The sequence below is a fragment of the Dermochelys coriacea genome, chromosome 3 (genome assembly GCF_009764565.3).
Source record: "Dermochelys coriacea isolate rDerCor1 chromosome 3, rDerCor1.pri.v4, whole genome shotgun sequence".
NCBI classification, from domain to species: domain Eukaryota; kingdom Metazoa; phylum Chordata; order Testudines; family Dermochelyidae; genus Dermochelys; species Dermochelys coriacea.
Window position 1 is genome coordinate 107,323,748 of NC_050070.1, and position 12,969 is coordinate 107,336,716.

A 12,969-nucleotide genomic window follows, 5' to 3' on the forward strand; every position below is an offset into this window, starting at 1 on the left:
CTAAGAGACGCAAGCACGAGGACGATTGTGATGAGGACATGGACACAGACATTCCTGAAAGCACAGGATGTGGCAATTGAGACATCATGGCAGCAGTGAGGCTGGTTGATACAGTGGAACACTGATTCTGGGCCCAGCAAACAAACACAGATTGGTGGGACCGCATAGTGTTGCGGGTATGGGATGATTCACAGTGGCTGCGAAACATTCGCATGCGTAAGGCCACTTCCCTTGAACTTTGTGAGTTGCTTTCCTCTGCCCTGAAGCCAGGAATACCAAGATGAGAGCTGCCCTAACAGCTGAGAAATGAGTGGCAATAGCCCTGTGGAAGCTTGCAATGCCTGATTACCGGTCAGTCGGGAATCAATTTGGAGTGGGCAAGTCTACTGTGGGGACTGCTGTGATCCAAGTAGCCAACACAATTACTGAGGTTCTGCTATCAAGGGTAGTGACTCTGGGAAATGTGCAGGTCATAGTGGATGGCTTTGCTGCAATGGGCTTCCCTAACTGTGGTGGGGGATAGACTGAACACATATTCCTATCTTGGCACCGGACCACCTTGCCAACCAGTACATAAACCACAAGGGGTACTTCTCAATGGTGCTGCAAGCACTGGTGGAACACAAGGGACATTTCACCAACATCAATGTGGGATGGTTGGGAAAGGTGCATGACGCTCGAATCTTTAGGAACTCCGGGCTGTTCGACCAGTTGCAAGAAGGGACTTACTTCCCAGTCCAGAAAATTACCGTTGGAAATGTTGAAATGCCAATAGTTATTCTTGGGGACCCATCCTACCCCTTGCTCCCATAGCTCATGAAGCCATACATAGGCAGCCTGGACAGTAGTAAGGAGCAGTTCAACTATAGGCTGAGAAAGTGCAGAATGGTGGTAGAATGTGCCTTTACACGTTTAAAAGCTCGCTGGTGCTGTTTGCTGACTAGGTTAGACCTCAGCGCAACCAACATTCCCATTGTTATTGTTGCTTGCGGTATGCTCCATAATATCTGAGAGAATAAGGGGGAGATGTTTATGCTGGGGTGGGAGGTTGAGGCAAATTGCCTGGCGACCAATTTTGAGCAGCCAGAAACCAGGGCGATTAGAAGAGCACAGCTAGGCATCAGAGAGGCTTTGAAAACCAGTTTCATGACTGGTTAGGCTATGGTGTGACAGTTGTGTGCGTTTCTCCTTGCTGCAAACCCGCCCCCTTTGTTGATTTTAATTCCCTGTAAGCCAGCCACTCTCCTCCCTTTGGTCACAGCTGGCAAAGGAAATAAAGTCACTATTGTTTTGAAATCATGCATTCTCTCTTTATTAATTAAAAAAAGTGAGATAACTGAAAAGGTAGCCGGGTGCAGGAGAAGGGAAGGACAAGGGCACATTGCTTATTGTAACCACATTACAAATCAAAACTGTTTGAATGACAGCCTTCTATTTCTTGGGCCATTCTCTGGAGTGGAGTGGCTGGGTGCCTGAAGCCTCCCCCCCCCCCCTCGCGTTCTTGGGCGTCTGGGTCAGGAGGATATGGAACTTGGGAAGGAGGGCAGGCGGTTATACAATGGATGCAGTGGGGGTCTGTGCTCATTGGCTTTCCTGCCGCTCCAATATACACTTCGTCATGTCTGTTTGCTCCCCCATTAGCCTCAGCATCGCCTCCTGCCTCTGCTCTTCGTGCTCACTTAATGCTTTCCTGATCTCTGCCACTGAATGCCTCTGTGCATTAAGTTGTGCCCTATCAGTGCGGAAGGTCTGCATGAGCTTGGAAAACGTCATCGTGAGTGCGTTTTTTTCACCTCTTATCTGCGATAACTTCAGGGGCGGAGATGATAGGGGGAGCATAGACATTTGCACCTGGGAGAGATAAAAAGGGAGAATAAAATTTAAGATGATACATTTCTGAGAACAAAAGGGAGACTCTTCCAGTGAATCAAGCAATTCACAGCAGACAGCACATGTGCTTTAGGTATAAGGTTGCATTTTGCCTTTTATATTGGGCGCCTGGCAGTATGGTGACACATCACAAATGGCCGGGCAACAGAATTCTGTTTCCAGGCAGCCACGGTAAGCCTTTTGGTATGCGGGGTTGGCTTCTTACACCTTCATAACATGGGGGAATGGTTTCAAACTGCAGCGCCATACTTTCCCAAGCAAGCAATGCCAATTGGGTTTCACATTTAAAAGGAGGGGCTGTGGTTTTCGGGTGAATGTGCAGCACACACCTCCCCACACCCCACCGTGTGACTATTCTCTGGGATGATCCCTTTTAGCCAAGCGCAAACAACCCAGCATGAATGGGGTCCTTTTACTTTTCCCTTACAAAAATTCCCATTTCAACCAGGTGACCATGAATGGCATCACTCTCCTGAGGCTTCACAGAAAGACAGAGACCAAATAGTGCTTGAATGCAACCAAAACCCAGGACCATTCGCTGCCATGCTTTGTGCTGCAATGATTCCAGACCACTTGCTACTGGCTTGGCATGGTAAAGTGTCCTACTGTGGAGGACGAAATAAGGCAGCCCTCCCCAGAAACCTTCTGTAAAGGCTTTCAGAGTACCTCCAGGAGAGCTTCATGGAGATGTCGCTGGAGGATTCCCGCTCCATCCCCAGACATGTTAACAGACTTTTCCAGTAGCTGTACTAGCCGCATATGCATCCCAATTCTTCAGGGCAAATCAAACATTAAACACTATTGCTTTTAAACCCTGTATTGTAGTTACGAATGTGCACTCACCAGAGTTGCCTTCTCCAGCTTCAGGGTCGGGGATCCCACCTTGGGAGGGTATTGGCTCCAGGGTGACGAAAAAGATCCTGGCTGCCGGGGAGAACGGATTCATGGCTTGCCAGCTGCACATTCTCCTCCTCTTCCTCCACAAAATCCTCCTCTCTGTTGCATGAGACTCACCCCTTGCAGGTGTCCACAGACAGTAGTGGGGTAGTGGTAGGGTCCCCCCCACCGCCAAAATGCCATGCAGCTGATCATAGAAGCAGCATTTATGAGGCTCTGACCCAGAGCCACCATTTGCCTCCTTTGTCTTTTGGTAGGCTTGCCTGAGCTCAACTTTCATGCAGCACTGCTGTGTGTCCCTGTTGTAACCTCTCTCCACCATGCCCTGTGCGATTTTGGCATATGTATTAGCATTTCTTCTTTTTGATTGGAGTTCGGCCTGCAGAGATTCTTCTCCCCATACAGCAATCAGATCCAGTATCTCCTTTTGGTCCATGCTGGAGCTCATTTGTGATTCTGGGGGGACTGCATGGTTACCTGTGCTGCTGTGCTCGCCACACTGACCAAACAGGAAATGAAATTCAAAATTTCCCAGGGCTTTTCCTGTAAACCTGGCTAGTGCATCGGAGTTCAAAGTGCTATCCAGAGTGGTCATATTGGAGCACTCTGGGATAGCTTCGGGAGGCCAATACCATTGAATTGCATCTGCACTATCCCAAAGTCGACCCAGCAAGGTCTATTTTAGCGCTACTCCCCTCGCCGGGGAGGAGTACAGAAGTCGATTTTATGAACGCTTTAGGTCGACGGAACAGGGTTGGTTGTGTAGATGCATTCATTTAAAAATTGACCTAATGTGGCTAAATTTGACTTAACCCCATAGTGTAGACCAGGGCTGAGAGACAGTTAAGCCAACTTAATTTTCTAGTGTAGACCAGACCTTAGACTCAACACAGGTCAGCAGATAACCATGGTGTCGAGGGGCTTGACAGCACAACTATTTTTTACACTGGGGAGTTATTGGGTTGGATAAGTTTTTCAAGACCTCCTTTAACTTCAAACAACTCCTAAACAAGTAAAAATATTTACAGTGTTTGACATGTATGAACCAGTGCAATATATTCTCTATATATTCATATAGAGAGCTGCAAAGGCAGTTTATTAATTTACATTAGCTTTTTTGGGTATTTTGAAAATAATCCCCTTGGACAATCTTTAGTTTGTTTTCTCCCAAAAAGGAGAGGTTGTATATTTCTTCTTTATTTCTTGCTATTGTAAATGTCCTTTTCACTGGAAGTCTTTCCATCAACATCTCACTTAATACTAAAAAAGCATTTCACAGTAACAACCAAAACAATTCAAGTTATCTGAAAACTAAAAAGAAGTCAGGTATCTAATCACCATTGTCGGGTTTTAGTCTGGTACATTCATCTCAGCATTAGCACCATGTAACAAATTTTATTTTACCATGTACTAACAGAGTTGAACTGTTTATTTTTCCCAAATTCCCTGCTAACAACATCAGTGGTGTTCTTAATAAATGCAAGAAATTTATGTTCTTGAAAGACCACTTAATTGGGACAACCAAAGGAACAGCTAAAGGAGGAAAAACAACAACAGTTAATAGTGGAATGACCAAGCCAGCATCTTAGGCATAAAAAACTGGTGGACTTGCCATCTCCTACTTCTAATGCTACTCCTTTCCACTACTTACAAGAGCATGTGCAGTAATTGTACATATATTTTTGTGCAGGCATACATCATTATTTACATATTTACTGTTAAGACCAATCTGAGTTTAACTAGAATAGCAATTATTTTGTCAAATATTTCATCCCATCAAATTTTGGTTTCAGATTCACCTGAACAGGTTTATGTATATCCTTACCAGAAGGAATAATTTTGCCTGCCATTAATTAGGAGCATATATGGATTCTATTAAGGCCACATGGATCCTACAGCCACGGAATTTGTCAGGGAAGTCCCTCAGTTATAAACACTGTTCCAGTCTAAGATCAACACAGAACTCTCAACTCAGGGAGATGATAGCTATGGTGACTTTACACCACTGCTGCATCTTCTCAGAACCTCAGCTATTCTGCAGCCCTCAGGTTAGTACAGGACAGCTCTGGGGATCTGTTTAAGTTAGGACAGCATGAGAGATTGTCGTATGGGCTACAGCACTGCTTGAAATCACCACATCACTGGGTGCAGCACTCTGACCCCACCCCTAACATGCCCCTTCCAGCACACCATCTATGCCAGGACTAGTGAGAGGATCCTCAGAAGGCTGCTTGACAGTCATCTACTACAATGCCTGCATATGGAGAGTCCAGGCCTTGCTATACACAGCGCTTATAGTGTCCGTTTACACCACTTCATCCCTCTTACCCCATCAGGTTTTCACCACAGAATCTTATCTTAAGACATTGTAAGAAAGCTTGCTGTAGTCCCCCTGGTTGAAAAACCCTCAAACACATGAGTCAAGTCAGATGCCAGCTGAGTTTGCAATAGCTCTGAAGTAGACGACATCTCTTATTCATCTCAATCAAGACTCCATGAATTCATTGATTCTGTGGCTATGGAATATGGCGTTGTCCCTATCCCTGAAAGGGGTTGGGGAACACAGATCAGCCTTACTTTAAATCTGAGAAAACTAGAAACAAAATCTAAGTGAAATTCTGCAAGATTACCTTTCTTCAAGTTCTCATGGGCTCCATTCTCATTGTTCCTTCTTTCAAGATTCTCCATACCAATTTTTAGGATTACATCTTGCTCCTGATTCCAACTGCTTGATTCTGGTCTGCAGATTCATTATATCAGCACTCTCACCTACTTGATTCAAACTGCAGTCTCATCTAGTCAGTCACATCTAATTTTATTTAGAGACAGCACCAGGAGCTTGAAGTGACTCAATTCTGAGTCTTGAGCTCTGTTAGGTCTTTTATATCGTTTTTGTAGCAGGAAGGGAGATCTTCTCTTTGCTTTCAAGGAATCCTGTCTCCTGGAAGTTGAAATGAATCCTCCTGAAGTATCAGACTGCAATTTTACTTTATGAAATGAATAAGCGTTTGATTCCTTTGGGGATAGTTGCTGAATTCTTGCTGGATGATTTACAAGTTCAGACAGAGAGTCTGGAGACCTGATGGAAATGAATTCTGTAGCTACCTATTTGGAGTTGGAAGTTGAACGTACCATCCCCAGCAAGTGCCCCTACAGATAATTTTGAATAGCTAGCTGTGTCAACACTAGTAAATTTAACTGCAATCCCATTACATTATCTGCTACTTTCACCACTCAACCCTGACAAATAGACCAGTTACACCACCGTGGGAATTGGCATACACTAAAAGGTTCTCTTTCACTCTGCATACCTTGCAATAACACTTCGTTTTAAATTAATTTAATACTTAGCAAAGTTGAACTGTTTTGAGGACTTCATGTCCCTAGATTTATCCCTTTTACTAGCTAAAATCCAGCTCTATCTATATAAAAATACTTTAAATTTTGGTTTATCCCAAACTCCCCTTCACACTTTTTTCAGTATGTATAAGTAAGCAATATACCAGAGTAACTGAGACCATAACACAATAGTCCACCGGATTAATCTATTATAATACGTGAGCCAACTGCAATACATTTCACTAACCTGCTCAATAGTGTTTAAGCATTAATTTCTAGATTTACCTGTATTTAAACTTTCCACTCTTAGAGGGAGACCTGACTGGGCCACAGCAACAAGTTTCAAAGCAATATAGAACTGACTTCTTCCAAAATATCCAAGTCTTGTTGCACCACAAAGTTCCATAATCTGTAAGAGAACAAGTATTAGTACTTATGAGAGGCAAATCAAAATGCCAGATATTCTATCAGAAACAGCAGCCACCTTTAAGTACAGACATAATACATAACTCATAAGGTGGTAAATTTGTCAATGGCAATGCTTTGCATTAACTAGTCTTGTCTTAATTTCTTTGCATGGAATTTTTTGATAATAGTGGGTCATGAGTAGGGTCCCTGTTTTCTGGAAATTGCTGCTATTATCACGTTTTCCCCCCGAAATGACTATTTCTAAAGTCACCATTCAAAGAGGGAGGGGATGGCGGCAGCACACAGGCAGAGGTGACATGTGGTTAGGGAATGCAGGGTCACATCCCCCAGATTTCTGCTAGGAGACACCCGATTCCTCCACAGGCTGCAGGGCAGAGGCTGGGGGCTGGCTGCAGTTGAGACTCGCTGCCAACTTCTCCCCTCCTCACACAAGCTTTGGCTTGGCAAAACCACCACTGAGCTCTCTCTGGAAGGGCAGGCCACCTGGCACTAGGCTCCTTCACTATGTTGCAGAGCAAACAGAACTCACATCTGCTCTCAGCAGTGTCCACAGCGCCTCTCCCCGACTCATAGTTGGCTCCTGCCATCTCCCCCTAGCATACAGCTGGCCTGGAGCTAGACCTCAGTGCCTAGCATCTGTCCCCCACCTCCCATTCACAGCTGGCTCTAGCCCTCAATGCCCAGCATTTTTGTGCTATAAAGGATTACATATTGCTCATGTTTGTCAATACATGTATTTTTTGGGTATTAATATAACTCGTATCTGAAATTTTTTAAATATACATATTTGAAAATCTGAAATTGCTCTGTTTTAGTTGCTGGAAAACACTGACCCTAGTCATGAGACATTGTTTCATAAGAAGAGTTGTGAAAGGTACAGAATGGTTATTAGCTGGTGGAAGAAGCAAGCCTGAAACTTAGGTCTTCCTGGTTCCCATTCATTATTTGTATTTGAAATCTGCTTCAGGGGTTCTCATCTCATGCCATGTGGCACCTCCAGTAGAAGACTGGCAGCTGGGACCACGTTCAGGATCCAGGGTATAAACATGAAGCAGTTCAGCCAGCAGCCAGCTGTTCTATCAGCAGCTGGGCTGTCTCTATTCCTGGAGGTGTGCTGCTGTAGTAATACCCGAGGCCCGACGTTAAAATGGTTCAAGGATGTTAGCATCCTACCATTTATGCTAAATGCAAGGCAGAGATGGAAAATTATGATTTTCAAAATCTTGTAATTCAGCCAAACCTAAACATAATTCCATGGCACAAACTAGAGCAACATCTCTGGCTGCATTCCCCTTGCTGAATTTCAGTTGAGAAGTTAGAGCTTCTAACAAAGTCGTAAGTCTTTTATAAAAGAAAGTGTTAGACAACCTTAATAGATGAGTTCACTGCCAGATCCCTTTATAAACTGTCAAACATAGCAAGTGCACATTTCTAATTTATCATTTTAGCTACCAATGCACATGTCCAGTCAGAACAAAAGAAATTTCCATGAACATATATTGTAAAAGAGTGGCTCAACCTATTATGGAAGAAGAATATGCAGAGCTCAAGCTATATTCAGCTGATGCATGACCCCTTGGTTTTTTTGGTCTACTCCAGGACAGGGTTTGAAAATTAGAAAGTTGTAACTCAGTGTTACTTCTCAGCTTCTCCCCCCTGCCTTTTTTTTTTGCTTCTCCAGATGGTTGAGTGAGAGAGGGGAGCCATCCTTTGCTAGGTGCTCTAAGCTTGGGAAGTGTCTGAAATTCCTACCGTGCTCTTCCTGGGACTCCCACAATTAGAACTACTCTTCCCTTACTAGACTGCTGCATTTCAGGGGAGGAAGTACTGAGCAGCTTCAGGAAAGAAGGAACAGCAGCTGCACTTCTAGCTCACAATCGGAGCTGTTCACAGGTTTTAATGGAAGGTATGGGAGGCAATGCCCCTAATATCTCCCCACATAGCAAAGAGCCTGATTCCAATGCTTAAAAGTCGCAAGGCATGATTCAGGGAACAGATTTTTAATTTTAATCAAATACCATTTTCTTCTTAACCATCACTCTCAAGAGGCACAGGCTGGATACTTGTGCTCTAAAAGTAATGGCTAAGTGAACATTAAGACATCTGTCAATGAATTATTCTCTCAGTGCAGTAAAGTGCATCTATATATAAAATGCACAATAGGACAGATACTTCTCTTGTAAACCTGCATATTTTCAATATTGTATATCAACTGTATGGAGACAGTTGATGAGTAAGGATACAATTTAGTCACAGATTCCATGACTTTCTGGGAACTCAGTGACTTCTTCCAGAGTGGCCAGCAGCCAGCCCCAGGAGCACTGGTCCTCAGGCTGAAGCAGCAGCTGGGGTTTGGTCTGGAGCAAGGGTGGTCAGCCCCTGGCAGGAGCAGCTGCTGAGCGACAGCTCCTGGCAGCGCTCCAACTGTTAGCTGCCCCACCCCCAGGTATTTTTAATAAAAGTCTGGATAGGTTGCAGGCTTCCATAAATTTTTGTTTATTGCCTGTGACTTTTACTAAAAATACCTATGACAGAATCTTAACCTTATTGACAAGTTACTCTAGATAGTTACTTTGTCTTGTAGAATCAAGTTATTTGGAGACATCCTGGACATACTTGGACAAATTTACAGTGGATAGATATAGTGTACTCAGATTTTCCAAAAGCCTTTGACAAGGTCCCTCACCAAAACACTCTTAAGCAAAGTAAGTGTCATGGGACAAGAGGAAAGGTCATCTCATGGATTGGTAACTCGTTAAAAGATTGGAAACATAGGGTAGGAATAAATTATCAGTTTTCAGAATGGATAGAGGTAAATAGTGGTGTCCCCCACGGGGTCTGTACTGGGACTAGCCCTATTCAAAATATTCATAAATGATCTGGAAAAAGGGGTAAACAGTGAGGTGGCAAAATTTGTAGATGATACAAAACTACTCAAGATGGTTAAGTCCAAAGCAGAGAGTTACAAAGAGATCTCATAAAACTGGGTGACTGGGCAACAAAACTGCAGATGAACTTTAAGGCTGATAAATGCAAAGTAATGCACACTGGAAAACACAATCCCAACTACACATATAAAATGATGAGGTCTAAATTGGCTGTTACCAAGGAAGAGATCTTGCAGTCATTGTGGATAGTTCTCTGAAAACATCCACTCAATGTGCGAGTGGCAGTCAAAAAAGCTAACAATGTTGGGAATCATTAAGAAAGTAATAGATAAGACAGAAAATATCAGATTGCCTCTGCATAAATCCATGGTACACCCACATCTTGAATACTGCCTGCAGATGTGGTCTTCCCATCTCCAAAAAGATATATTGGGAAAAGGTACAGAAAAGGGCAACAGCAATGATGAGGGGTATGGAACAGCTTCCATTGGAGGAGAGATTAATAAGACTGGGACTGTTCAGCTTGGAAAAGAGACGACTAAGGGGGGATATGACTGCAGTTTATAAAATCGTGACTTGTGTGGAAAAAGTAAATAAGGAAGTATTATTTACTCCTTCTCACAAGAACTAGGGGTCACCAAATGAAATGAATAGGCAGCAGGTTTAAAACAAACAAAAGGAAGTATTTCTTCACACAACACACAGTCAACCTGTGTCAGGTTTCAGAGTAGCAGCTGTGTTAGTCTGTATTCGCAAAAAGAAAAGGAGTACTTGTGGCACCTTAGAGACTAACAAATTTGAGCATAAGCTTTCGTGAGCTACACCTCGCTTCATCAGATGCATGCAGTGTAGTGGGGGAGAAAAAGGTTCTCTCTGTCTGTTGTTGCTTTTTCTGGGACCAGAGCAGGAATGTAGGTCAGAACTCCTGTAAAGGGCTAATAAGCAATCTAGTTAGATATGAATTAGATTCTGTTTTGTTTGAATGGCTGATAAAATAAGTTGTGCTGAATGGAATGTATATTCCTGTTTTTGCATCTTTTTTTTTTTCTTAAGGTTGCACCTAGAGGGATTCTCTATTTTTTGAATCTGATTACCCTGTAAGGTATTTACCATCCTGATTTTACAGAGGTGATTCTTTTACTTTTTCTTCAATTAAAATTCTTCTTTCAAGAACCTGATTTCTTTTTCATTGTTCTTAAGATTCAAGGATTTGGGTCTGTGTTCACCTATGCAAATTGGTGAAGATTTTTATCAAGTTTTCTCTGGGAAAAGGGGTGTAGGGTTTGGGAGGATTTTGGGGGAAAAGAAGTTTCCAAGCAGGCTCTGTTATATATTTGTTAGACGCTTGGTGGTGGTAGCAATAAAATCCAGGGGCAAAAGATAAAGTAGTTTGTACCTTGGGGAAGTTTTAACCTAAGCTGGTAAAAATAAGCTACGGGTGGTTCTCATGCAGGTCCCCATATCTGTACCCTATAGTTCAGAGTGGGGAAGGAACCTTGACAACCTGTGGAGATCTTTGTCAGAGGATGATGTGAAGGCCACGACTATAACAGGGTTCAAAAAAAGAACTAGATAAATTAATGGAGGATAGGTCTATCAGTGGCTAGTAGCAAAGATGGGCAGGGATCGTGTCCCTAGCCTCTGTTTAGCAGAAGCTGGGAATGGGCAACAGGGGATGGATCACTGGATTACCTGTTCATTCCCTGTGAAGCACCTGGCATTGACCACTGTCGGAAGATAGGATACTGGGCTAGATAGACCTTTGGTCTGACCCAGTATGGTTGATCATATGTAAACTTGTACATAATGTGAACTCCTCATTCTTGTGAGCAAGCAGGGAATTAAAATTTATATATCCTGTTTCTGAAACGTTCAGCACACAGACATCTTGTAATTTCAACGCTCTGCTGGTTCACAAGAACAGAACCAACAGAGGGAGATTAAAAGACAAGATATAACAGCATTTTTCAAACTTTCACAAAGCAATCACTCTATATCTGACCTATCAGTCCTCATCCTCAAAGGAAACCTGCACAACACTTTCAAAAGATGAGTCTGGGAGCTTAAATTCATAACTTTGCTAGACAATAAATATCATATGTAATGGGCCATAAATTCAGTGTGTCTATTCAAACAATCTGTAACCCATTAACAATCCACTAACAGCACTAGATGAGGTGGACTTGGAGGGGGATTTGGGACTTCCGTGCAGTGACAACACTGCTATGACCTTGGCACTGGGTTCAATCAGCCAATTAGGATTGGGGGCCAAGACACTGCTTATGCCAGGCACAGAGCCACTTACAGTAGCTGATCTCTAAAGCTGAACTTACAAATTGCCAGACTTTTTCAACTGGTCTTGAGGATATTCCCACCCCAGGTATGTTCAGATGATACCTGTGCCCACTGATGTAATTTCTTCTTTGTTCTTTTAAATAAAGAAATCTGTACCGATAATCTAACCAGAACATAAATAGCGCTGGAATAGCTGGAAAAAAGAGAAAGGTATGAGGAAAGTGTCACGGACACTTCAGTCTAAAATTTACCTACATTCCAAAGAAATGTGGCATCCCCTTACTTTAAATGTTTAGAATTATTTACCTCAGAAATAAAGAATTATGAGATTAGAGTTATTTATACTAAAGGGAATTAATTTCACAGCATTTTAAATCTCCTTCGAGAATGATATTTCTGACCCCCTCATTTTGTGTCTGACACACAGTATGCCCCATGTTGAGACACTGGTAGATGCTCCCACCCCGAGGATCTTATGGTATAAAGACAGCCAGCATACAGAAAGCACTGAGAAACTCAAAGAACAGGATATACATATTTGTGTGATGCCACGTAAGAGTTTTATCAACATGTGTTTGGGATGACTGCAAGACTCATGAGCAGTAAAGCCACAAGACAGATATCCACCTTATCACAAACAAAGGCTGAACATACTTTGGACCACACTGTCACATTAGAAATGTTCGTTTACAAATGTTTCAAGAAGTATTAACAGGTTTCTCTGGAATATGTTTTAAATCTCTCTTCTCTAAAGCCATCTTTCCAACTCTTGAGTTATCCTCTACCCAAACTGTACATTACCAGGAGGGAGCCATAAAAAAGCCTAATATTTTGTTACATAAAATTGCAACAAACTGAAAGATCAGGTATCTCTGGGCCTTCCATGGATAAAAACACACACCGGGCCCTTAATGAAAACCTGAAGTTTCCCATTTTCATTAACAAAGCTCCCATTTCTAGTTCAGCAGGGTAATGAGATGTAACTTAAATATCACTGTTGCAGGACTGAATACTCTCACATCCTGGGCCTTGAGACAATAATTCTGGAAGCAAAATTCTATACCTGGAGGTAAGGGAATGTTTCTCTGCAGTTTTGTTTTATTTATTTATTTTGTTTGCCAGCTATTTGAAGTTAAGCAGGTTTGGGTGCTAGCAGTAGTCATCGAGGAGACAGCTAAGTGGGTATAGAGTAGATGAACAGATAGATTGAATGATTAATTGCAGAATCTCA

General features: G+C 42.7%; 1 protein-coding gene across 16 annotated transcripts in view; it reads right to left on the minus strand.

The window, feature by feature from the left end:
• Positions 1 to 12,969, minus strand: part of REPS1 (RALBP1 associated Eps domain containing 1) — a 112,672-nt gene that overhangs the window by 84,162 nt on the left and 15,541 nt on the right. For 15 of the 16 annotated variants that reach the window (XM_038393866.2, XM_038393869.2, XM_038393864.2 and 12 more), the window contains exon 2: positions 6,412 to 6,535. In XM_038393866.2, the coding sequence (XP_038249794.2) occupies positions 6,412 to 6,535 (124 nt within the window). Of the gene's footprint in view, positions 1 to 5,417; positions 5,729 to 6,411; positions 6,539 to 12,969 lie in introns of those variants that run through there. The other variant, XM_038393873.1, reaches the window with a different exon arrangement.